The sequence below is a fragment of the Salvelinus alpinus genome, chromosome 7 (assembly GCF_045679555.1).
Source record: "Salvelinus alpinus chromosome 7, SLU_Salpinus.1, whole genome shotgun sequence".
NCBI lineage: Eukaryota > Metazoa > Chordata > Actinopteri > Salmoniformes > Salmonidae > Salvelinus > Salvelinus alpinus.
In genome coordinates this window covers 65,344,512-65,370,957 of record NC_092092.1, presented here as the reverse complement: position 1 = coordinate 65,370,957, position 26,446 = coordinate 65,344,512, and the positions used below count along the sequence as shown (strand labels likewise).

General features: G+C 44.5%; 1 protein-coding gene across 4 annotated transcripts in view; it reads right to left on the bottom strand.

Moving 5' to 3' along the window:
- Nucleotides 1–2,182: 2,182 nt before the first annotated feature.
- LOC139581476 (protein FAM13B-like) overlaps nucleotides 2,183–26,446 on the bottom strand; it is a 74,075-nt gene continuing 49,811 nt past the window's right edge. Inside the window, exons 8-21 of one of the 4 annotated variants that reach the window (XM_071411268.1) lie at nucleotides 26,189–26,281; nucleotides 25,563–25,710; nucleotides 24,475–24,584; nucleotides 23,772–23,823; nucleotides 23,574–23,697; nucleotides 23,061–23,126; nucleotides 18,125–18,335; nucleotides 17,802–17,943; nucleotides 14,254–14,335; nucleotides 13,688–13,840; nucleotides 12,807–13,018; nucleotides 12,167–12,663; nucleotides 7,586–7,687; nucleotides 2,183–6,003 (exon numbers count right to left, since the gene is read on the bottom strand). In XM_071411268.1, coding sequence (XP_071267369.1) covers nucleotides 5,880–6,003; nucleotides 7,586–7,687; nucleotides 12,167–12,663; nucleotides 12,807–13,018; nucleotides 13,688–13,840; nucleotides 14,254–14,335; nucleotides 17,802–17,943; nucleotides 18,125–18,335; nucleotides 23,061–23,126; nucleotides 23,574–23,697; nucleotides 23,772–23,823; nucleotides 24,475–24,584; nucleotides 25,563–25,710; nucleotides 26,189–26,281 — 2,116 coding nt within the window. In that variant the 3' untranslated portion in view covers nucleotides 2,183–5,879. Of the gene's footprint in view, nucleotides 6,074–7,585; nucleotides 7,688–12,166; nucleotides 12,664–12,806; nucleotides 13,019–13,687; nucleotides 13,841–14,253; nucleotides 14,336–17,801; nucleotides 17,944–18,124; nucleotides 18,336–23,060; nucleotides 23,127–23,573; nucleotides 23,698–23,771; nucleotides 23,824–24,474; nucleotides 24,585–25,562; nucleotides 25,711–26,188; nucleotides 26,282–26,446 lie in introns of all 4 variants that reach the window. The other 3 variants (XM_071411270.1, XM_071411271.1, XM_071411269.1) reach the window with 3 other exon arrangements.

Sequence of the window (26,446 nt, the reverse complement as noted above, 5' to 3'; positions counted from 1 at the left end):
TTTTGAAATCTATTTTTCAAGAGCGTCCTGGCCAAGATAGGCAGCACCAAGTCATTACACAATTACAGACAGACAACATGAAAAACGAATCACAAGATCGAATTCACAAGAGTATAACAAAATCATAAAACAGCAAATTAAAAACAGTGACAGGTCAGGGAATCAGTCTCAAAATCCTTCATCAGTGATTTTAAAACACCAATCGGGACAAGTTCTTCCAGTTTAAAAGTATTTTGTAAGGTGTTCCAAGCCGATGGCGCAGAGTACATAAAAGACCTTTTACCAAATTCAGTTCGGACATTTGGAACAGTTAGCAGGATAAAGTCCTGCGAACGAAGAGTACCCACCACATTTCTGAACAATAAAAATGCCCAAATAAAATGGTAGTAAACCAAAAATGGCTTTGTAAATAAAGTATACCAGTGACTGAGCCTACAGATGAATAGAGAAGGCCAGCCAACCCTGGTATATAAAGTGCAGTGGTGTGTAAGGGATTTGCAGTTTAAAATAAATCTCAGTTCGCCATGGTAAAGAGTGTCAATTGATCTCAAACACTGAGCGGAAGCATTCATATATAAAATATCCCCATAGTCTAGTAAAGGCATAAATGTAGTTGATACTAGCCTCCTTCTGGCTTCAAAAGAAAAACAGGCCTTATTCCTAAAATAAAATCCTAACTTCAGTTAAAACTTTTTTGTAAATTGTTGAATATGCAATTTAAAAGAGAGGCCGTCATCAATTAAAATTCCAAGATATTTATATGAGGTTACAGTCTCAATCTCATTGTCCTGACCGGTAGTAATAGGTGAAAGGTTCAAAGGGTTCATTAGATAGAGGTTACTAGACCAGATCTTGGCTCTGCCCTTAACCTTCCTCTGGGAATGTTTTCACACTTCTTATACAACAACTTTTAGAAAGATGGATCCCTAGGAGCAATAGAATTAGAGAGCACATGCCTGTGCTTTGCTTGTCCTCTTTAAGGTCAATTTCCCCCTAGTTTAACCCTAACCCACCATAACCGCAACCCTAACCCTGGTCCTAATCTTTTCATAACCTCAACCCTATCCTAACTGCAACCCTAACCCTTAGAATGGCTTCATGTCCACACCCAGCTCAACCCTGACCTTAGCCATAATCTTAACCCAAACAAATTGTTGCACTTTGTAGTTTGAGGATCTATCTAGGCTGGGCGACTCTCCAAATAAAGCGTGACTTCAGTTTTACCCAAGTGTTATTGTTGGTTGTGAACACTAGAGGACAGCAGTAACACATAAAAAGACAACCTGGCCAAGCTCTTTCCCCTGGTAGTGTGTGATTGGCAATGACATTTTTTAATTTTTGTCTCAAGGATACATTGATCATTCACTACATTTTGTTAAAGATTCATTTGATAAAGCCTACATATGATCAGCTGATCAACATGTGCTATGGTAATTCAGGGGCCCAGGGAGATGGATTTATGTGTATCTCTAGACCTGTTTACACCTCCCTGGTGCTAAAATGGGTCCTTTGTCATGATCTTGTCTACATTCTGATTGTGCCCACATTTCAAGAAATGTCTGTTTTCCATCCACTGTGTCTGCATTGTGACCAGATATCCTGGCCCCTTCCTTTATGCAAATGATTTCACAGCTATTCTTTCAAAATAATATTGATTTATTGTAAGAAACGTATTGATGTAATCAGTCAATGATTTTAGGTGGATAATGATGATTTAAATGTTTTCTCTGTCCAAATCTGCCTACACTTGTAAGATATCCAGAGGTGGTCAGTAAGATCTAGTCACAATCAGATCACAATGTGTCTTTTGATTGTCTACACCTGCCTGAAAATGTGGGCACGATCAGGACAAAGGACACATGTTAAAAGCAGGTATAAATGGCGCTTCTGGTGTAATATATCACAGATTGAGCTTGTTCCAACTGTGGCCTTGCGTGCTGACCTCCATTCTCCTGGGTCATGGTCACCCTCTCCTCACAGACATCTCTGGCCTCCATAAAAACACATTTCAGCTCTTAATAGCCTTCACCTGACTCAATGGACTGCAAACCACCTAGTTGTTGCATGGATACTGGGCTTTATATGTTGCAGTACATTTGTCAATAAAGCTAATGTATTTGTATCTGGTTAATGTAACCTTTCCCCTCAGGTTGAACCCAAGAAGACAACTTCAGCAAAAAGGCACGTAAATTATAATCTTTATTTTTGTATGCATTTTAATGTACTTCATAATTTGTAAATAAAGGAAAACAAGTATTCACAAACATATACATACTGAACAAAAATAAACACAACATGCAACAATTTCAAAGATTTCTCTGTTACACTCCGTATAATCAGTTAATTGAAATAAATAAATTAGGCCCTAATCTATGGATTTCACATGACTAGTCATGTGAAATCCATATTGTTTTCTACTGAGGAGCCAGGCCCAGCCAATCAAAATGAGTTTTTCCCCACAAAAGGGCTTTATTACAGACAGAAATACTCAGTTTCATCATCTGTCCGGGTGGCTGGTCTCGGATGATCCCGCGGGTGAAGAAGCCGTATGTGGAGGTCCTGGGCTGGCGTGGTTACACGTGGTCTGCGGTTGTGAGGCCTGTTGGACATACTGCCAAATTCTCTAAAACGATTGCAAGAAAGTCCACCAGAGCTGTTGCCAGAGAATTTAATGTTAATTTCTCTAACATAAGCCATGTACACTCCCTCAACTTGAGACATTTGTGGCATTGTGTCCTGTGACAACTGCACATTTTAGAGTGCCATTTTATTGTCCCCAGTACACAATGCAGCTGTGTAATGATCATGCTGTTTAATCAGCTTCTTGATATGCCACACCTGTCAGGTGGATGAATTATCTTGGCAAAAGGAGAAATGCTCATTAACAGGGATGTAAATAAATGCACAACATGAGAGAAATAAGCTTTTTGTTCATATGGAACATTTCAGGGATCTTTAATGTCAGCTCTTGAAACCAACATTTTACATGTTGCGTTTACATTTTTTGTTCAGTATAGATGAAAAACACAGGTCCACAGATAGATAGAAGCTCTGGGAGCCGGTTGCTGATTGGCTGGTCAGTTGATGCAACCTGCCACCGGCCCACCTGGGTCAGAAAAACAAACAAGCGTGGGATGGCATGAGACTATGAACAGGCTCTGCAGGCACAATGCAAAAATCATCTAGTAAAAAAGCCCTTGAGAATTTGACATGGAAATAACAAATCGATCGACCAATTTCACTTGTTTCCTTTTTAAATAATATAAATCGGAATGTTCGGTCCAAATGTGCCTCCATCTATGTCTCCACATTGATAATCTTGTCACATTTGGTTTAAGCAGTGCCCCAAACAACATTATGCTGACAACAAAAATGATAAAAATGCTGATTTAGCAGACAGAAAACTGAGTCGCAGTGTTACTCTCACAGCAGTTATAGTCAAGTGACAGTTTCATGGGTTGGTCTGCAAGGTAGAAAACAGCTAGTTCCAGTAATAGATTAAACATGAATCAGCCGTATACTCAGAAAATGCACATACAGGGTTAACAAGGCCCCACATTCCATTGATACAGGCCTCAACACTAATTTATTGCTTGATCTTCATGGCACAAAAATAGAAACAATACAAATCTTTGCCATGCAAGCCAACTACAGTCTAGCTTATACAAAACACTGAAGATAACCATTCAATAGAGATTCTACACTATATTAGTGAGAGGTTACAAAAAAGATTATACTAAATAATGGTCATTAAAAAAAAAAACACATTCTCATGTTTGAACATCACAGAAAGTAAAACGGGTCAAACGTGTTAAAAATAATACAAATTCTGACGTTCATCCTTCAATATAAATTGTGCTTCTAAAACAAAGGAACAAATCTATAAACAAAACAAGGGCTGCATTCTCAGAATGCTGTGCAAATAACTTCTAGAACCTCTCCACACTGTTCACCCGTACATACAGTATACCAAACCCTGCCAACTCAAAGGTTACAGGACTTTGTTTTGTCCCAGTGAGAGACGAAGGCCAAACTCCTGGTTCAGCGCAAACGTCCTTCAGGCAAGCCTAGATTCCGTCATTCTGGGTGTGTTGGTCTGACATTATTCTACCTGCTGAAACAGATGCAGATCTTTAAAGTCAGTGCCACTGGGGATGTCTTCTCATTCCAAACCATTCCTGGACAACTAGCATACAGCAGTAATTCCCCACCCTGCCCTAAGGAGTGCGTAGGCATCTAGTCTAGAACAGATCTTAAATGGTTTGTGTATTTTATCGCCAGGACTAGAACTAGTCAATTGAACAGACAAAGTTCCTGCTTGGTCTTGTCAAGTCCAGAGAGCTTCTGAAGGATAGTGATGTCAGGCTGCCGCGAGGCTGACTGCTAGTTTAGCTAGGGGTCAAAAGGTTGGGGTCGATAATATCTACGGAGTGGCAGGCAGGAGGCATGACACCAAAAGACCAGACACACCCCAGTGTCATTCCCAACATGCATCATTTTGACTCTGTTGTAGTTGCATGTGACCTTTCGAATGAAGCCCTTAAGAACTTTGGGATAAATAGGGACAGGGTCAAATTGTTGATGTCAGGGGTCGAGGTGCTATTGGTTCTGCTTGGCCGTGGTAAAGGCTTCTCAGAGCTCTGTGGTCAGACAACTCCTCAGGACCTGACAATGACCTGACTCTACATTGCCTGGCCAAAAACTCTGGCTCATTATGGGACATATCCCATACACTCCACCAACCAGTGTCATCACGCCCTAACACTGCCATATGCTGTATTTAGCATAATACTGATGCAGTTGGAACAGCTTTAGATCAGAGCCAACTCAATAAGACACCTCACAAAGCTCCACTCTGCAACTGAAATTGAACGCATATAAATAAAATAAATTGGGACATATTTATATGCTAAAGTCAAGCCGTCCAGCCTTATTGCCAGAAAATGGAGACGGTTAAGGTAACAATGCTAAGTGATGAACCTAACTGGCTGTCCTGCCCACCTGATGTGTCAAACTCCTTTCAGTGATGACTGAATATTAAAATATAAAAACAGAAAGGATGAGCCCAACCAGTCCCAACTGATAAAACTCGCTCAGTTTCCATAGTGGCAATTGTGTAATAATTTAACAATTGGAATAGCATAAGACACTTAAAACTAAGTTAGTTTTCAAACTTAAGAGAATCTCTTCATTAAAGAAAAATGACATACTGTAACATACAAACATTTGTGTAAATATTTATGTACAAGAAAACATACATTAATTAATTAATTACTTTCCCCCAAACAATCTCACTCAAGACGACACAAATTAATTACTTTCCCCCAAACAATCTCACTCGAGACGACACAAAAAACATCCTAGTGTTGAATGATGACGATGGAGTTGGTTAACTGAATCAATATCTGAAATAGAATGAGCAGTGTCCTTGCTCAGAGGGAGAGTTCATTTTGTGGCCGGGCGACTACAACACACTACACGCTCCTGTCAAATAGGATTTCTCAGTATGAGAAACTACCATACATGAAGTTAATGAAACAAATTAAGTTTAAACAAAAACTAAACTCTAAAGAGGAAATTCCTCAATGAAACAGGTAGAAAGAAATCAAAGGGTGTGTCGAGTCTTGACTGGCGGGATGAAGATGTCTCTTCTTCATCAGTCCCTAGAAAGGAGCCTACACTGAACATTAGCTGGGGATGGCAGAATCTGATGGGTGGTCTTGGGGAGACAGTAGTGAGATACGGTGGATGCTGTGCCGTCTCTCAGGGGTGCAGGTAGAAGGATGGTTGATAAGGGAGGGGCCATGTAGGGGTGAGATGGGGGACCTTCAGTCAGGTGGATGGAGGGAAGCAGGGTGGCCTCCCTCCCTCTTCTCTCTCTAGATAGACTTAGAGGAATCCTGCTTGCTGATGAGCACCTCCAGCAGGCGCAGTTTGGCTTTGATCCGTTTATACTCTTTGTACTCGTCCATCATGGGTAGCCTGTCCTCCTTCTGGACGTTCCTGTCGAGGGAAAGGGAGAAGGCCTGAGACACCAGTTGGATACGTGCCGGTTGTTTACTGCGTCGGAAGGCTGAACAATCATAAACAAAGAAACTGTTGTAGTAAATAAGACAGGAGCACTGTCTGAGACAACTCAACTAGTCATCCCAAGCGCTTCATCTGTCACGGTGGGGAGATGACGCAGGTACTAAAGCTTCAGCATCCCTGTACAGTGCATTCGTAAAGTATTCAGACCCCTTTACTTCCCCCAATTTTTTTTACATTACAGCCTTATTGTAAAATAGTTTCAATTGTTTTCCCTCATCAATTTACACACAATACCCCATAATGACAAAGCAAACAGGTTTTTAGAAATGTTTGCAAATGTATCACATTTACATAAGTATTCAGACCCTTTACTCAGTACTTTGTTGAAGCACCTTTGGCAGTGATTACAGCCTCGAGTCTTCTTGAGTATGAAGCTACAAGCTTGGCACACCTGTATTTGGGGAGTTTCTCCAATTCTTCTATGCAGATCCTCTCAAGCTCTGTCAGGTTGGATGGGGAGTGTCGCTGCACAGCTATTTTCAGGTCTCTCCAGAGATGTTCGATCCGGTTCAAGTCCGGCCTCTGGCTGGGCCACTCAAGAACATTGAGACTTGTCCCAAATCCACTCCTGCGTTGTCTTGGCTGTGTGTTTAGGGTCGTTGTCCTGTTGGAAGGTGAACCGTCGCCCCAGTATGAGGTCCTGAGTGCTCGGGAGCAGGTTTTCATCAAGGATCTCTCTGTACTTTGCTCCGTTCATCTTTCCCTCGATCCTGACTAGTCTCCCAGTCCCTGCCGCTGAAAAACATCCCCCACAGCATGATGCTGCCACCACCGTGCTTCACCGTAGGGACGGTGACAGGATTCCTCCAGATGTGACACTTGGCATTCAGGCCAAAGAGCTTGGTTTCATCAGACCAGAGAATCTTTTTTCTAATGGTCAGAGTCCTTTAGGTGCCATTTGGAGAACTGATCACCTCCCTGATCAAAGCCCTTCTTCCCCGATTGCTAAGTTTGGCCAGGCGGCCAGCTCTAGGAATAGTCTTGGTGGTTCCAAACTTCTTCCATTTAAGAATGATGGAGACCACTGTGTTCTTGGGGACCTTCAATGCTGCAGACATTTTTTGTGCTTTGACAATCCTGTCTAGGAGCTCTACAATTCCTTCGTCCTCATGGCTTGGTTTTTTCTCTGACATGCACTATCAACTGTGGGACCTTATGTTATATAAATTATATAAATATATTATTAATATAATTTACCACAATTTCGAGGCTCATAGAAAAGGATCTGTATACTTATGTAAATAAGGTAATTCTGTTTTAATGTTTTATACATTTGCAAACATTTATAAAACCTGTTTTCGCTTTGTCATTATGGGGTATCGTGTGTAGATTGATGAGGGAAAAAAATACTTTTATCCATTTTAAAATAAGGCTGTAACAAAATGTAGAAAAAGTCAAGGGGTCTGAATAATTTCCAAATGCACTGAATGTAGGTGTGTGTGTGTGTGTGTGTGTGTGTGTGTGTGTGTGTGTGTGTGTGTGTGTGTGTACCAACCTGCCGTTCTGCTGGTAGAACTCATCCTCAAACTGGCGGATGGTGTTCCTTAGCTTCTTCTTTTCAGCCCGGGCTTTCCACAGCTGCTCCAGGAGCTCAGGCCTGTACAGGAGGGGTCATCATGACAATCTCAACCAGGGGTTTCATCAATGCAGAACACAGTGTGTGTGTGTACAGTACCAGTCAAAAAGTTTGGACACCTACTCATTCAAGTTTATTTTTATTTTTTACTATTTTCTACATTGTAGAATAATAGTGAAGACATCAAAACTATGAAACAACACACATGGAATCATGTAGCAACCAAAAAAAAAAGATTTGTTTAACAAAGTAGCCAGCCACCCTTTTCCTTGATGACAGCTTTGCACACTCTTGGCATTCTCTCAACCAGCTTCATGAGGTGGTCACCTGGAATGCATTTCAATTAACAGGTGTGCCTTGTTAAAAGGTAATTTGTGGAATTTCTTTCCTTAATGCGTTTGAGCCAATCAGTTGTGTTGTGACAAGGTAGGGGTGATATACAGAAGATAGCGCTATTTGGTAAAAGAACAGCTCAAATAAACAAAGAGAAACGACAGTCCATCATTACTTTAAGACATAAAGGTGAGTCAATCCGGAAAATTTCAAGAACTTTGAAAGTTTCTTCAAGTGCAGTCGCAAAAACCATCAAGCACTATGATGAAACTGTCTCTCATGAGGACCGCCACAGGAAAGGAAGACCCAGAGTTACCTCTGCTGCAGAGGATAAATTCATTAGCGTTAACTGCACCTCAGATTGCAGCACAAATAAATGCTAACTACTACAGAACACCAATAAGAAGAAGAGACTTGATTGGGCTAAGAAACACGAGCAATGGACATTAGACCAGTGGAAATTTTGGTTCCAACCGCCGTGTCTTTATGAGACGCAGAGTAGATGAACGGATGATCTCTGCATGTGTGGTCCCACCATGAAGCATGGGGGAGGTGGTGTGATGGTGCTTTGCTGGGGACACTGATTTATTTAGAATTCAAGGAACCAGCATGGCTACCACAGCACTCTGCAGTGATACGCCATGCCATCTGGTTTGCGTTTAGTGGTACTATCATTTGTTTTTCAACAGGACAATGACCCAAAACACACCTCCAGGCTGTGTAAGGGCTATTTGACCAAGAAGGAGAGTGATGGAGTGCTACATCAGATGACCTGGCGTCCACAATCCACCGACCTCAACCCAGTTGAGATGGTTTGGGATGAGTTGGACCGAAGAGTGAAGGAAAAGCAGGTAACTCGTTCAAGACTGTTGGAAAAGCCTTCCTCATGAAGATAGTTGAGAGAATGCCAAAAGTATGCAAAGCTGTCAAGGCAAAGCGTGGCTACTTTGAAAAATATAAAACATTTAAAAATGTATTTAATACTTTTTTGTTACGACATGACATGTGTCATTTCATAGTTTTGATGTAATGTAGAAAATAGTAAAAGTAAATAAAAACCCTTGAACAAGTAGGTGTGTCCAACCTTTTGACTGGTACTGTATAGATAGATAGATATCTATCTATATGTAGTTGACCGATTAAAATCGGCATGGCCGATTAATTAGGGCCAATTTCAAGTTTTCATAACAATCGGTAATCTGCATTTTTGGACACCGATTATGGCCGATTATATTGCACTCCACGAGAAGACTGCGTGGCAGGCTGGCCACCTGTTGCGCGAGTGCAGCAAGGAGCCAAGGTAAGTTGCTAGCTAGCATTAAACTTATTTTATAAAAAAAAACAATAAAATCTTAACAATCACAAGTTAACTACACATGGTTGATGATACTACTAGTTTATCTAGCTTGTCCTGCGTTGCATATAATCAATGCGGTGCCTGTTAATTTATCATCGAATCACAGCCTACTTCGCCAAACGGGTGATGATTTAACAAGCGCATTCGCGAAGAAAGCACTGTTGTTGCACCAATGTGTACCTAACCATAAACATCAATGCCTTTCTTAAAATCAATACACAACTATATATTTTTTAAAATCAATACACAAGTATATTTTTAAAAACCTGCATATTTAGTTAATATTGCCTGCTAACATGAATTTCTTTTAACTAGGGAAATTGTGTCACTTCTCTTGCGTTCAGTGCAAGCAGAGTCAGGGTATATGCAGCAGTTTGGGCCGCCTGGCTCGTTGCGAACTGTGTGAAGACCATTTCTTCCTAACAAAGATCGTAATTAATTCGCCAGAATTTTACATAATTATGAAATAACATTGAAGGTTGTGCAATGTAACAGCAATATTTAGACTTACGGATGCCACCCGTTAGATAAAATACGGAACGGTTCCGTATTTCACTGAAAGAATAAACGTTTTGTTTTAGAAATGATAGTTTCCAGATTTGACCATTTTAATGACCCAAGGCTCATATTTCTGTGTTTATTATATTATAATTAAGTCTATGATTTGATAGAGCAGTCTGATTGAACGGTGGTAGGCAGCAGCAGGCTCGTAAGCATTCATTCAAACAGCACTTTCCTGCGTTTGCCAGCAGCTCTTCGCTGTGCTTCAAGCATTGCGCTGTTTATGACTTCAAGCCTATCAACTCCCGAGATTAGGCTGGCAATACTATAGTGCCTATAAGAACATCCAATAGTCAAAGGTATATGAAATACAAACGGTATAGAGAGAAATAGTCCTATAATAACTACAACCTAAAACTTCTTAACTGGGAATATTGAAGACTCATGTTAAAAGGAACCACCAGCTTTCATATGTTCTCATGTTCTGAGCAAGGAACTTAAACATTAGCTTTCTTACATGGCACATATTGCACTTTTACTTTCTTCTCCAACACTGTTTCTGCATTATTTAAACCAAATTGAACATGTTTCATTATTTATTTGAGGCTAAATAGATTTTATTGATGTATTATATTAAATTAAAATAAGTGTTCATTCAGTATTGTTGTAATTGTCATTATTACAAAAAATAAAAAAAATATTTTAAAAAAATCGGCCGATTAATCGGTATCGGCTTTTTTTTGGCCCTCCAATAATCGGTATTGAAAAATCATAATCGGTTGACCTCTAATCTCTATTCATCTTAATGGGTTTTATCATCTGAGATTAAAACAGGAAGTCAGAGTGTGTTTAGAAGCTGGAAGTGATTTCTGTTGCCCTGGCAAACCAGATTACAGAGTTCAGGTTAGGTAGTGTCCAGATTACAGAGTTCAGGTTAGGTAGTGTCCAGATTACAGAGTTCAGGTTAGGTAGTGACCAGATTACAGAGTTCAGGTTAGGTAGTGTCCAGATTACAGAGTTCAGGTTAGGTAGTGACCAGATTACAGAGTTCAGGTTAGGTAGTGTCCAGATTACAGAGTTCAGGTTAGGTAGTGACCAGATTACAGAGTTCAGGTTAGGTAGTGACCAGATTACAGAGTTCAGGTTAGGTAGTGACCAGATTACAGAGGTCAGGTTAGGTCAGGTCAGTACCTAGGGCAGAGAGGAAGAGGCGAAGCGAGAGTATTTACTACGCCCAAAATCTGTCCGTGTGAGATTAACCTTTTTTGTACGGAGGTCTATGAGAGCGTCAAATTATTTGATCGAATAGAAGTTTTGTAATGTTTAGGCCAGGGTTACTCAACTCTTACCCTATGAGGGCCAGAGTCTACTGGTTTTCTGTTCTACCTGATCATTAATAGCACCCACCTGGTGTCCTAGGTCTAAATCAGCCCTTGATGAGAAGAAAACATGGACTGAAACTGGCTTCTAGGTCCAGAGTTGAGTTTGAGGGGTTTAGGCTGTTACAAATGTACTGATATAAGTGGATGCAAGTGGCCTTCCGGCAACTTTGCGACAAACTACTGATCTTGCCTGCCTTCAATCATTGAGGATTTGTATTTCCATTGTTAGAGCGGTCACTCTGCTATCTTGTCAATATAATAGATAATCTTTGCCTTCGGTCACAGCACCTGAATCAGCCCTGCTGCTTGGGCTTAAAGCTGGCCTGGCCTGGCAGTCCTCTCTGCTGCCTGGTCTTAAATCTGGCCTGGCAGCCCTCTGCTTTTTTAACTAGGCAAGTCAGTTAAGAACAAATTCTTATTTACAATGACGGCCTAGTGGGTTAACTGCCTTGTTCAGGGGCAGAACGACAGATTTTTACCTTGTCAGCTCGGGGATTCGATCCAGCAACCTTTCGGTTACTGGCCCAACTCCCTAACCACTAGGCTACCTGCCGCTTCTATGTGCTCCCTCACGCCCCTAGCTAGATTACTGCCTTATCCAGTTTACACTCCTCAGACCAGCTCCTCTAATAGCCATCAACCCGGTTCCAGGTGCTTTAAATACACGTCATATGACAGCCAGAGCTAGAGCCCATTTAACCTCCACGGCCGACATTTCGGGTTTGGATGTGCAGTTTTGTGTGTAGTAAACTACATGGCAGATTTACACTGGTGACTGTGCCAGATTATTGAGGAATGAGGAGGCTGTTGTGAATGGAGTGTAGTGGCATGCAGATGTGATGGTTGTGTGTGTGTGTGTGTGTGTGTAGGTGTGTGTGTAGGTGTGTGTAGGTGTGTGTGTGTAGGTGTGTAGGTGTGTATGCTCACATTGACGAGGCGTTGGCGCTGGACAGGCGCAGGTCCAGGGCCAGTTTCCCGGAGGTTTCCTCCATCTTGGGCCTGAGCAGGCTGTCTCTGTGTCTCTGGGAGCTGGTCTGGGGCTGGAACACTGGGTCTAGAGCCATGATCAACTCCGACCCCGAGCTCTGGAGCTCCACACTGCTCTCTTCCTCCTCGGCTGTGGCCTCCTCTTCCTCCACCTCACCCTCCTCCTCCTCCTCCTCGATCTCGTCACAGAAGTGGGCAGTCTCTCCCTCGATGATGGGCTTCAGGGTGTGGTTGCGACGCTTGCTGGAGGGGGAAGCGATGATGGGGGTGATGCTGGCGCGGGTGAGCATCTGCTTGACCAGACGGTAGCGGTCGTACAGCGGTTTGATCACCAGCCTCTCCTCTCTGGTCACAGGTCGACCATGGAGTCCCTCGTAGTGCAGGAGGTTCTTCTGTAGGACCGTCTTCTCACACGACAGCTGCTCCTTGGTCATTTTCTACAGGGAAAGAACCATTTTACATTCATTACATACATTGTCTGTTATGGCTTTCCAGCTATCACAGGGACCATTACGTTTTTGGACAGAACTCAGTTCACTATCTGGTTGTAGCTAGACAGTGTATTTTGTCCACGTCTCACCTTGGTGTCCTCTGGCCAGCCGTCCTCCTCTCTCTTGCCTTTGACGCGGCGCTGGATGAGGTTCAGGGTCTCCTCTCTGGTGGGTAGGTGGCCCTTGGCCTCTCCACCAACATCGTGGCCTGCCTGGTCCAGGGTGGAACCAAAGCTCTTGGGCAAGGTGTTGCTGCGTGGCCGCGTCTGAGTGGTCAGCTCAGCCTCCTTGTGTTTGGCATCTGAGTGGGAGAGAAAGAGGTAAAGAGAAGAAACGTGAGGGTGACTGAGGAACAGAGGGGTTAATTAACATTAGTAACAGTGGACATGCAGGAGCTTGATGGGCTGTTATTGCAGCTACCATGAGTCCTCCTGTCTGTCAACCAGAGACAGAGAAAAGGGATAGCCCTGACAATCAACAATATGTCCACAGACACAAACACACCAGACTAGCCACTGCTAAAGGTCTGTCTAAAGCCACAGGAGCATACGGATGGATGAGCAGCAAATCAAATAAACCAGTCAGTCTGCACTAAATTCCTTTTACAATGTTCCAAAAGGCATGTTCTCAAGGACCATATCCATTCAAAATAATAACTGTTGGAATCCAGCTTCCACACTCTGGCTAGAGACTCCCACCCTGTTCGCCGCAGAATTTACACCCAAATTACCCCACTACATGACATACTGCCAAACCCCAGACTGCGGGATGTGCTTCTGTGTTACCAGTGGATTTTGTCACTTTTGTTTATTTCACCTGCTTTGCAATTTAAACATATGTTTCCCATGCCAATAAAGCCCTTTGAATTGAGGGGGAGAGAGCGAGAGCTATGAGAAGAGAGAAAGAACAGAGAGTCTACCTTCAGTTGGAAGTATTTTTGGTTTCTACTTACTGCTGTTAGTGTACTTACATAGGTAGGGTGTCTGTTTAGAGGCAGTGAGGGGGCGTGCAAGTGTAAAATGGGGTGTGTTCGGGGCGGAGGTGGAGGAGGTGTGGTGGCGTCTGTATGACTGAAGCACCGCCTGGTGCCTCAGGGACCCTTTGAGAAAGAGATGCTGTCTTCCTGCAGTTGGGGGACGTCCGGTTTTAGAATTTTAAAGAAGAGAGAGAAACTTATTCGGCTTTGCATCTCCCGATTGGGGGGGGGGGGTAGTTCAAATGGAATTGATATAGATGGATGGGGGGGACTTTCACAATGGACCAACACAGTGAGGGAAGGCCATTATGTTAGAGCCACAGTTGGTGTGTACTGTAATACCCATGCATTGATGAGACTGACCCAGCTCCGCCACCACTGGACTGGGCAGTCAGGCAGGCGGGTCAGGGCAGGACCAGGTTGCCCAGGGGAGGAACAGTATGGCACACAAAAGTTTACCCGACAAGCTGAGCCCAACCCAACCAACCCCACCCCTGCCATGGAACCAAGCACCCTCCCACTCCCACCAACACAACCATGCAGACAGAGACTGCTCTTACCTTTTAACTGTTTGCGGATTTTGGTGAGGTCGGTCATCCACTTGAGGACCTTTGGGTTAGCTGCACTATCACCATGAGACGGCTGTGGGGAGGACAGTGAATACTGATGATGAATGGCATCCTGCCAGCTGATGGCATATTGTGCATTTATTCTAAGCATGAATTTGTTCCTCATATTGCAGTGTATATATATATCCTTGTATTTCCACTCTCTCAAACTGTTACTCATATTGCAGTATCTACAGTGCATTCGGAAAGAATTCAGCCCCCTTGACTTTTTCCACATTTTGTTACGTTAGTCTTTTTCTAAAATGGATAAAATTGTTTCCCCTCAATCTACACACAATACCCCATAATGACAAAGGGAAAACAGGTTTTCATAATTTGTTGCACATCAATAAAACATTTAAAACAAACACTTTATTTACATACAGTACCAGTCAAAAATGTGTACACACCTACTCATTCAAGGGTTTTTCTTTATTTTTACTACATGAACACTATGAAATAACACATGGAATCATGTAGTAACCAAAAAAGTGATTGTTCAAAGTAGCCACCCTTTGCTTTGATGACAGCTTTGCACATTCTTGGCATTCTCTCAACCAGCCTCACCTGGAATGCTATTTCAACAGTCTTGATGGAGTTCCCAGATATGCTGAGCGATAGGCTGCTTTTCATTCACTCTGCGGTCCAACTCATCCCAAACCATCTCAAATTGGGTTGAGGTCAGGTCATTGTGTAGGCCAGGTCATCTGATGCAGCACGCCGTCACTCTCCTTCTTGGTCAAATAGCCCTTACACAGCCTGGAGGTGTGTTGGCAAACCAGATGGGATGGTGTATCGCTGCAGAATGCTGTGGTAGCCACGCTGGTTAAGTGTGCCTTGAATTCAAAATAAATCAGTGTCACCAGAAAAGCACCCCCACACCTCCTCCATGCTTCACAGTGGGAACCCCACATGCGTAGATCATCCGTTCACCTACTCTGCGTCTCAAAAAGACATGGCGGTTGGAACCAAAAATCCATCGGTCTAATGTCCATTGATCATGTTTCTTGGCAAAAGCAAGGCTCTTCTTCTTATCGGTGTCCTTTAGAAGTAGACTGTGGAAATCTGTGTAGGCCTTCATTGTAAATAAGAATTTGTTCTTAACGGACTTGCCAAGTTAAATAAATGTTAAATAAAAGTAGTGGTTTCTTTTCAGCAATTCGACCATGAAGACCTGATTTACATAGTCTCCTCTGAACAGTTGATGTTGAGATATGTCTGTTGCTTGAACTCTGTGAAGCATTTATTTGGGCTGCAATTTCTGAGGCTGGTAACTCTAATGAATGTATCTCCTCTGCAGCAGAGGTAACTCTGGGCCATCTCAACTGGGTTGAGGTCGGTGGATTGCGGACGCCAGGTCATCTGATGTAGCACTCCATCACTCTCCTTCTTGGTCAAATAGCCCTTACACAGCCTGGAGGTGTGTTTTGGGTCATTGTCCTGTTGAAAAACAAATGATAGTACCACTAAACGCAAACCAGATGGCATGGCGTATCACTGCAGAGTGCTGTGGTAGCCATGCTGGTTAAGTGTGCCTTGAATTCTAAATAAATCAGTGTCCCCAGCAAAGCACCATCACACCACCTCCTCCATGCTTCATGGTGGGACCACACATGCAGAGATCATCCGTTCATCTACTCTGCGTCTCATAAAGACACGGCGGTTGGAACCAAAATTTACACCGGTCTAATGTCCATTGCTTGTGTTTCTTAGCCCAATCAAGTCTCTTCTTCTTATTGGTGTTCTGTAGTAGTTAGCATTTATTTGGGCTGCAATCTGAGGTGCAGTTAACGCTAATGAATTTATCCTCTGCAGCAGAGGTAACTCTGGGTCTTCCTTTCCTGTGGCGGTCCTCATGAGAGACAGTTTCATCATAGTGCTTGATGGTTTTTGCGACTGCACTTGAAGAAACTTTCAAAGTTCTTGAAATTTTCTGGATTGACTCACCTTCATGTCTTAAAGTAATGATGGACTGTCGTTTCTCTTTGTTTATTTGAGCTGTTATTTTACCAAATAGCGCTATCTTTTGTATACCACCCCTACCTTGTCACAACACAACTGATTGGCATTAAGGAAAGAAATTCCACAAATTAACTTTTAACAAGGCACACATGTTAATTGAAATGCATTCCAGGTGACTACCTTATGAAGCTGGTTGAGAGAATGCCAAGTGTGAAAAGTTGTCATCAAGGCAAATGGTGGCTACTTTAAGGAATCTCAAATATAGAAAATATTTGGATGTGTTTAACACTTTTTTGGTTTCTACATGATTCCATGTGTTATTTCATAGTTTTGATGTCTTCACTATTATTCTGTGGAAAAGGCACACCTGTCTATTTAAGGTCCCACAGTTGACAGTGCATGTCAGAGCAAAAACTAAGCCATGAGGTCGATGGAACTGTCCGTAGAGCTCCGAGACAGGATTGTGTCGAGACTCAGATCTGGGGAAGGGTACCAAAACATTTCTGCAGCATTGAAGGTCCCCAAGAACACAGTGGCCTCTATTATTCTTAAATGGAAGCAGTTTGGATCCACCAAGACTCTTCCTAGAGGTGGCTGCCCGGCCAAACTGAGCAATTGGGGAGAAGGGCCTTGGTCAGTGAGGTGACCAAGAACCTGATGGTCACTCTGAAAGAGCACCAGAGTTCATCTGTGGAGATGGAAGAACCTTCCAGAAGGAAAACCATCTCTGCAGCACTCCACCAAGCAGGCCTTTATGGTAGAGTGGCCAGACGGAAGCCATTCAGTAAAAGGCACATGACAGCCCGCCTGGAGTTTGCCAAAAGGCCCGTAAACCTGGAACCCTCCTTACAGTAAAGCATGGTGGTGGCAGCATGATGTGGGGATGCTTTTCAGCAGCAGGTACTGGGCGACTAGTCAGGATTGAGGGAAAGATGAACAGAGCAAAGCACAGAAAGATCCTTGATGAAAACCTGCTTCAGTATGTTCAGGACCTCAGGCTGAGGCGAAAGTTCACCTTCCACAAGGACAACTACTGTAAGCACAAAGCCAAGACAACGCAGGAGTGGCTTCGTGACAAGTCTATGCATGTCCTTGAGTGGCCCAGCCAGAGTCCGGATTTGAACACAATCGAACATCTCTGGAGAGGCCTGAAAATAGCTGTGCAGTGACACTCCCCATCCAAACTGACAGAGCTTGAGAGGACTTGCAGAGAAGAATGGGATAAACTCCCCAAATTATGGTGTGCCAAGTTTGTAGCGTCATACCCAAGAAGACTTGAGGCTGTAATCGTTGCCAAAGGTGCTTCAACAAAGTACTGAGTAAAGGGTCTGAATACTTACGTAAATGTGATATTTCCATTTTTTTATACATTTGCAAAAATGTCTAAAAACATGTTTTTGCTTTGTCATTATGGAGTATTGTGTGTAAATTGACGAGGGATAAAAACAATTGAATCAATTTTATAATAAGGCTGTAACGTAACTAAATGTGGAAAAAGTCAAGGGGTCTGAATACTTTCCGAATGCACTGTATCTAACCTTGTAGTTCCTCTCTTTCTCAAACTGTTCCTCAAATTGTTTGATCTTCTTCTTGAGGTTCTGCAGCTTTTTGGTGAGCTGGTGGGGGACCGAGTCGTTCCTCACAGCGCTCTCTTTGGAAGTGAAGGAGGCACGGTGAGGCCTAGATGAGACAAGTGAGTGAGAGTGTGAGAGGCGGTGACCATGCACCTGAAGTCTCAATGCCAAATCCTGGCTTACAAACACGGTTTATAAGATCGAATAACTAAACAGGAAAACATCAAAGTCGCCCATCATATCTATAGAAATAACCATTCCTGATGAGTGAGTCAGTGTGTTCTCACCTCCCCAGGGACTGGTGGGCTTTAGTGGGCGAGTTTGCGTCGGGGTGCTGCAGGAAGCGTTGGCTGTAGCCAAAGTCCAGGAAGCGGCGGGCCATGAGGGGATGGGAGTCCTCCTCGTGGGGCAGGGGCACCATGCGCCCGGCCAGGGGGGACAGCTGGGCCTCACCAGAGTCACTCTCATCCTGCCATGACTTGAAGGCTGGCACGGGGTCTGGGTGGAACAAAAAGAAACGTACAGATGAGTCTCAGTGTGTAACAATGGTCATCTACAGCACTGCAGTTCCAGGACCTACTGAGACAGGACACCAACACATTGGTGTCCTAGTCTCCTCCTGTACAATGGATTAAAGTGAGCTAAAATCAATCACTCTGCCATTTTTGTTGAGTGCTCAAACTACTTTCTGCCTCTAATTTGTCCTTTAGGAAGTTTTGTCATTGTTTTTTAGTACCCCTCCTTTCCTTTGGTTGCTGAAGGGCTAAGAGTCACCTGAACTATTGACAAAGTATATTTTGGAGCCTATTCCTCTCTGGTGGAGCTGTGGCATTAAAGACATGTGTAGTTGTCTAGGATGTGTGGGCATGTCCGTGCCGAAGCGTGCAGATGAATCGAGTGACAGTCAACGAGAATCATCATGGGCTGCAGAGTAACTCTGCTGTCCTCAGAACTGGAACATTATAAATGATTAGCCGAGGCTACTATGTGTTGAAGCTAGGTTGCACAACGCTAGAATAATATGAAAATAGGCCTAGGCCAACTACACTACACATGGTTCTTTCCTCAGCTTTCTTTAGACCTCTCATTAGATTTTCCATCTTGGTATTGTTTGCTCAATTTCACACTTTGTGGCCTGAAATAAATACAGAACAAAAATAAAAAATCAACGCATCATGCAACAATATCTAAGCTTTTACTGAGTTACAGTTCATAAGGAAATCAGTCAACTGAAATAAATTCATTAGGCCATAATCTATGGATTTCACATGAGAATACAGATATGATATCTGTTGGTCACAGATACCTTAAAAAAAGGTAGGGGCGTGGATCAGAAAACCAGTCAGTATCTGGTGTGACCACCATTTGCCTCATGCAGTGCGACACATCTCCTTCGCATAAAGTTGATCAGGCTGTTGATTGTAGCCTGTGAAATGTTGTCCCACCTCTCTTCTATGGCTATGCGAAGTTGCTGGATCTTGGCGGGAACTGGAACAAGCTGTTGTACACAGCGATCCGGAGCATCCCAAACTTGCTCAATGGGTGACATGTCTGGTGAGTATGTAGGCCATGGAAGAACTGGGAAATGTTCAGCTTCCAGGAATTGTGTACAGATCCTTGCGATATGGGGCTGTGCATTATCATGCTAAAACATAAGGTGATGGCAGCGAATGAAATGCACGACAATGGGCCTCAGGTTCAGGTGATGGTATCTCTGTGCATTCAAAATGCCATTTATAAAATGCAATTGTGTCCATTGTCCGTAGCTTATGCCTGCCCATACCATAACCCTACCGCCACCATGTGGCACTCTGTTCATAACAGCAAACCGCTCGCCCACACAACGCCATACACGTGGTCTGCAGTCGTGAAGCTGGTTGGACGTCCTGCCAAATTCTCGAAAACAAGGTTGGATGCAATTTACGGTAGAGAAATGAACATTCCATTCTCTGGCAACATCTCTGGTGGACATTCCTGCAATCAGCATGCCAATCGCACGCTCCCTCAAAAATGATGACATCTGTGGCATTGTGTTGTGTGACAAAACTGCATATTTTAGAGTGGCCTTTTATTGCCCCCAGCACAAGGTGCACCTGTGTAAAAATCATGCTGTGGCCTCCATCATTCTTAAATGGAAGAAGCTTGGAATCACCAAGACTCTTCCTAGAGCTGGCCAACCTGGCCAAATGGAGCAATCGGGGGAGAAAGGCCTTAGTTAGGGAGGTGACCAAGAACCCGACAGAGCTCCAGAGTTCCTCTGTGGAGATGGGAGAACCTTCCAGAAGGACAACCAACTCTGCAGCACTCCACCAAAACAGGCATTTATGGTAGAGTGGCCTGATGGAAGCCACACCTCAGTAAAAGGCACATGGCAGACATATCAGTGTGGATGACGGATCACCACCTCAAGCTGAACCTCGGCAAGACGGAGCTGCTCTTCCTCCCGGGGAAGGACTGCCCGTTCCATGATCTCGCCATCACGGTTGACAACTCCATTGTGTCCTCCTCCCAGAGTGCTAAGAACCTTGGCGTGATCCTGGACAACACCCGGTCTCTGACCATGAAAAACAAGATTCTCGGGTCTGATGAAACCAAGATTGAACTCTTTGGCCTAAATGCCGCTTTGAGTTTGCCAAAAGGCACCTAAAGGTCTCTGACCATGAAAAACAAGATTCTCGGGTCTGATGAAACCAAGATTGAACTCTTTGGCCTAAATGCCGCTTTGAGTTTGCCAAAAGGCACCTAAAGGTCTCTGACCATGAAAAACAAGATTCTCGGGTCTGATGAAACCAAGATTGAACTCTTTGGCCTAAATGCCAAGTGTCACATCTGGAGGAAACCTGTCATCATGCTGTGGGGATGATTTTCAGCAGCAGAGACTAGGAGACTCCCATCAGACCCACCCCTTCTGAAAAAACCTACACTCGATCCCTCCGATGTCAACAACTACAGACCAGTATCCCTTCTTTCTTTTCTCTCCAAAACTCTTGAACGTGCCGTCCTTGGCCAGCTCTCCTGCTATCTCTCTCAGAATGACCTTCTTGATCCAAATCAGTCAGGTTTCAAGACTAGTCATTCAACTGAGACTGCTCTTCTCTGTGTCACGGAGGCGCTCCGCACTGCTAAAGCTAACTCTCTCTCCTCTGCTCTCATCCTTCTAGACCTATCGGCTGCCTTTGATACTGTGAACCATCAGATCCTCCTCTCCACCCTCTCCGAGTTGGGCATCTCCGGCGCGGCCCACGCTTGGATTGCGTCCTACCTGACAGGTCGCTCCTACCAGGTGGCGTGGCGAGAATCTGTCTCCGCACCACGTGCTCTCACCACTGGTGTCCCCCAGGGCTCTGTTCTAGGCCCTCTCCTATTCTCGCTATACACCAAGTCACTTGGCTCTGTCATATCCTCACATGGTCTCTCCTATCATTGCTATGCAGACGACACATAATTAATCTTCTCCTTTCCCCCTTCTGATAACCAGGTGGCGAATCGCATCTCTGCATGTCTGGCAGACATATCAGTGTGGATGACGGATCACCACCTCAAGCTGAACCTCGGCAAGACGGAGCTGCTCTTCCTCCCGGGGAAGGACTGCCCGTTCCATGATCTCGCCATCACGGTTGACAACTCCATTGTGTCCTCCTCCCAGAGTGCTAAGAACCTTGGCGTGATCCTGGACAACACCCTGTCGTTCTCAACTAACATCAAGGCGGTGACCCGTTCCTGTAGGTTCATGCTCTACAACATTCGCAGAGTACGAACCTGCCTCACACAGGAAGCGGCGCAGGTCCTAATCCAGGCACTTGTCATCTCCCGTCTGGATTACTGCAACTCGCTGTTGGCTGGGCTCCCTGCCTGTGCCATTAAACCCCTACAACTCATCCAGAACGCCGCAGCCCGTCTGGTGTTCAACCTTCCCAAGTTCTCTCACGTTACCCCGCTCCTCCGCTCTCTCCACTGGCTTCCAGTTGAAGCTCGCATCCGCTACAAGACCATGGTGCTTGCCTACGGAGCTGTGAGGGGAACGGCACCTCCATACCTTCAGGCTCTGATCAGGCCCTACACCCAAACAAGGGCACTGCGTTCATCCACCTCTGGCCTGCTCGCCTCCCTACCTCTGAGGAAGTACAGTTCCCGCTCAGCCCAGTCAAAACTGTTCGCTGCTCTGGCACCCCAATGGTGGAACAAACTCCCTCACGACGCCAGGTCAGCGGAGTCAATCACCACCTTCCGGAGACACCTGAAACCCTACCTCTAAGGAATACCTAGGATAGGATAAAGTAATCCTTCTAACCCCCCCCCCCCCTTAAAAGAGTTAGATGCACTATTGTAAAGTGGTTGTTCCACTGGATATCATAAGGTGAATGCACCAATTTGTAAGTCGCTCTGGATAAGAGCGTCTGCTAAATGACTTAAATGTAATGTAAATGAGACTAGTACAGAGAGTTCCTTGATGAAAACCTGCTCCCGAATGCTCAGGACCTCAGACTGGGGCGAAGGTTCACCTACCAACAGGACAACAACCCTAAGCACACAGCCAAGACAACGCAGGAGTGGCTTTGGGACAAGTCTATGTATGTCCTTTAGTGGCCCAGCCAGAGCCCGGACTTGAACCCGTTCGAACATCTCTGGAGACCTAAAAATAGCTGTGCAGCAACGCTCCTCATCCAACCTGATCAAGCTTGAGAGGATCTGCAGAGAAGAATGGGAGAAACTGCCCAAATACAGGTGTGCCAAGCTTGTAGCGTCATACCCAAGAAGATCGAGTCTGTAATCACTGCCAAAGGTGCGTCAACAAAGTACTGAGTAAAGGGTCTGAATACTTGTGGTATTTCAGTTTTTAGCAACAAAAAAAAACCAACCTGTTTTTGCTTTGTCATTATGGGGTATTGTGTGTAGATTGAGGTAAAACAAACTATAATACATTTTAGAATAAGTCGTAACAAAATGTGGGAAAAGTAAAGGGGTCTGCAGTTGACTATTCTCGATGACTCTTAGATACTGAGGAGTAACCATTAGGAGAGGTGTGAGAATGAACTTGCTGAGTGAGCCCTAAGCTGGTCACCCAGAAGAGACGAGAGAGAGGTGAAGGACAGAGAACTCTGGATTAGTCTCACTGACAGAGACCCGGTCCAACAAGGTCTGGATTAGTAAAGAGAAGGATGATGAGGAAGGAAGTATGGATGGATGGATGGATGGATGGATGGATGGAGAGCTCCTACTTACCATGACCTCTCCCCTGCAGGTGCATACATGTGAAGTCTATGAGGGGGAGATGGTTTGGGGATGGTGCTAAGGGAGGAGGGAGAGAGAGATGGCAGAGAACACCGCGTGAGCTGACGTTTCAGGCAACCAGTTTGAGCAAGCATTCTAAGGCACTTTCATTCCTAGCTAGCACAATACATAATTAATCAATCATTTGCATCCATGTTTATTACTTGGAAATGCATTTTGGTTAGTCTCCACTGACTTTTTTATTTAACTAGGCAAGTCAGTTAAGAACAAATTCTTATTTTCAATGACTGCCTAGGAACAGTGGATTAACTGCCTTGTTCAGGGGCAGAACGGCAGATTTTTACCATGTCAGCTCGGGGATTCGATCTAGCAACCTTTCGGTTACTAGTCCAATGCTCTAACCACTAGGCTACCTGCCTCCCCCACTTCACTCCATCACTATCCTAACTGTCCCTTAGGGAACATTGTGTATTAAACACACAACAACCATGGTGAGAAAGTTACCTTCCCACTGGCTGTGGGGGAAGATGCGGTGGAGGTGGTGGGAGCTGGGGCAGCTGGCAGGGTGAGAGGGGTACCCCCTGGCGTCTGTGTTGGCATTCTGGTCACACTCACACACATCAGAGACCTGGGTGGAGAGACAGGGTTAAACAGCGTACAGTAGACCCTAGTCGTGAAGAAGGCATTGGCATAGACACTTACACAGGCGATGAGATCAGCCTGGTCCATCTTTTCACAGGCTTGGTTTTCTTGCCTGCAACAAGAGAGAGAGAGAGAGACACGTGAATAATGGTCCATTTGAACTACAGAGAGGCACGTATGATGGTTGACCTCATTGGTGATGCTAATGTTTTAATTTGTTACTGTGGCTATTTTCGCCATTGACTATTGAACACAATGCCTTATGCACAATGTATTAGAGTGACCGTTGATCAGCTGACAATAACTGAGGACTACTGTCATGGACAGGCGTGTGTGTGTCTGTATGCTTGCTTTATGTTGAGGACAATGATGAGCGGAGGTAGGATGACGCCGTATCCAACTGATTAGAATAGACATCATGACGAGTCAAGTGTCCTCCACTCCGCAGCACCAGACAGACATGACAGTCTCATGTCTTGGTCTATTTACAGAAGAACGTCTCCCTCCAGTCTATTCACAGCGGATGGCTCACATCACATCATTATTTTCAAAACCATGTTAGGGCTGTTTGTGTTCTACGTAATAACTAAACACTCATACAAAGCCCCAAAATCCAGATTAGCATACAACTTGTTTGATTGAATGCCAGCCATCAGCCTTCTCTTGGAAGGCAGGAAGTAAAGTAGACAGCAAAGCCTTGGTGTTTTAAGCCATTGAGGTAATTGTGGATTTTAGCAATACAATTAAATGCTTCAAAGCCAACCTGGCTGTGTTGATATTGTTCTCTGCGTCTACGAGAGCCTCGGCATGGTCCAGGTCCATTCCAGAACTCTCCTCCAGGGCGGCGTTATGGGAGTCACAATCCTGGACCTCCTGGGAGAAAACAGAAACAATGTCTCAAGAATTAGACTTAATTTCTCTCACACACACACTTACGCATCCACTTGCCAAGTAGTACCCTTAAGCACAGCCCAACATGTAGGCTCTCTGTCAAATGGAGGCACCATTAACAGCCAACTGTGAGGTTATATTGATGAGATGCTACAGCTTGAATTCCTGGAATGTGGCCTCCTTTCCTTTCTATTAAGTGGGTGAAGATGGCCCTGTATGTATACATGTATGGAGGAGGAGTGTCTGTGGTCTGAACAGGTGTTGTGGTTATTCTTTGGGGGGCAGGCAGACTATTTAAAGAGGGTGACCCAATTCATGGAGAGAGTCCCACCTCTGGGCTGAGGGGCTGTGGAGCTATGGAGCCCAGCCAGCAGCTATCTATGTGGTGGTGGAGGAGAGAGGGAGAAGTTGGGTAGACATCAGTGTAAACGAGCTGCCATTTTATCTAGGGTTCACCCAGCCTCTATCCAAGGCCAGTAGCCAGGAGAGCTAAAATGGTGCCCAGGAACACTGATGGACCAATGACTGCCATGTCAGAAGACGACTAGTCATATACAACGATTCCTTCAGATGTCTCCCCCCAAATCCATGACATCATCTTATGCTATACAGGCTAAACCTGATTCTGTGTAGGATATCTAAAGTGCATCGAATTGGCAGTTATATAGTGTGTGTGATGGTGATTGTCAGGCATGACTGGCTCTGCTTGGCGAGAACAGAACAGTATATGTATCTGACAAACCTCCTCTCGTCTCCCAGCACCCCAGCCCTCCCAGGAGAATTACATCTTTGTTATGGGCCACACAAAAGGCCAAGCTGATAGCAACAAGCATCAACCTTGTAATGAATTGATAGCGCCAGTCATGGTAAACATTCAATATTCTGCTGACAGCCAGAGCATGTGGAGTTGTTTGTCTGCGGTGTGTGTGTTTGAGTGACTGACTTTACAGTATAACTGACCTGTTGGGCCTCAGGGCTGTGCTCTGAGTGCTGCTCTGTCTCTGGGGTTGACAGGGGACTGCTTGTGGGGCCCTCCTCACTCTCACACAGGCCCTCTTCACCATGGCCCTCGCATGGCCCCGGCCCTGGCCTCTCACTGGGGCCCGCCCTGTGGGAACCAACCAAGTCATTAGCCATAATAAGCCACATGGAGCAACAATCAGCATTGCTGGCTGTCAGCTGTGGTAACACGACCTTTCTGGAGCTGCCTGCCACCCAGTTCTGTCCAGAATGTACAGTATGGGTGAACAGGGTGACATGCATGTTAGCCATTCACTCTAAGGGTGCATGCTTTGATACATGTCATTCTGTACGTGTCGAAATAGTTGCATCATGTATGTTGAAATTTGATTTATTTAACTAGGCAAGTCAGTTAAGAACAAATTCTTATTTACAATTACAATAACTAACCAATCATGGCCGGATGTGATACAGCCTGGATTCGAACCAGTGACTGTAGCGACGTCTCATGCACTGAGATGCAGTGCCTTAAACCGCTGACCCACTCGGGAGCCCAATGTGCATTTGTATGTGTGTGAAGTGCAATATCATGTTAGTACATGTACGTGTGTGTGTTCACTGCTCACCCTTGGCTCTCATAGATGATCTCATTGTCGATGGAGCTCTTGAGGTAAAAGAAGTGCTGTCCCACTGCAGCATGGATGGTCCTCTTTATAATGCTGCAGAAACAACACAAGCCCAAAGTATTAACTTCTGTTGCCACAGTACTAACCCTCTGAATCCATCTAATAAGGAGCATGAGAAGCTGAGTTGAACTGCTCCGCGACCCATTTCCTGATCTCTGGCAGGTATAATAAAGTCAACCAGGGTGGACAGAGGGCAGG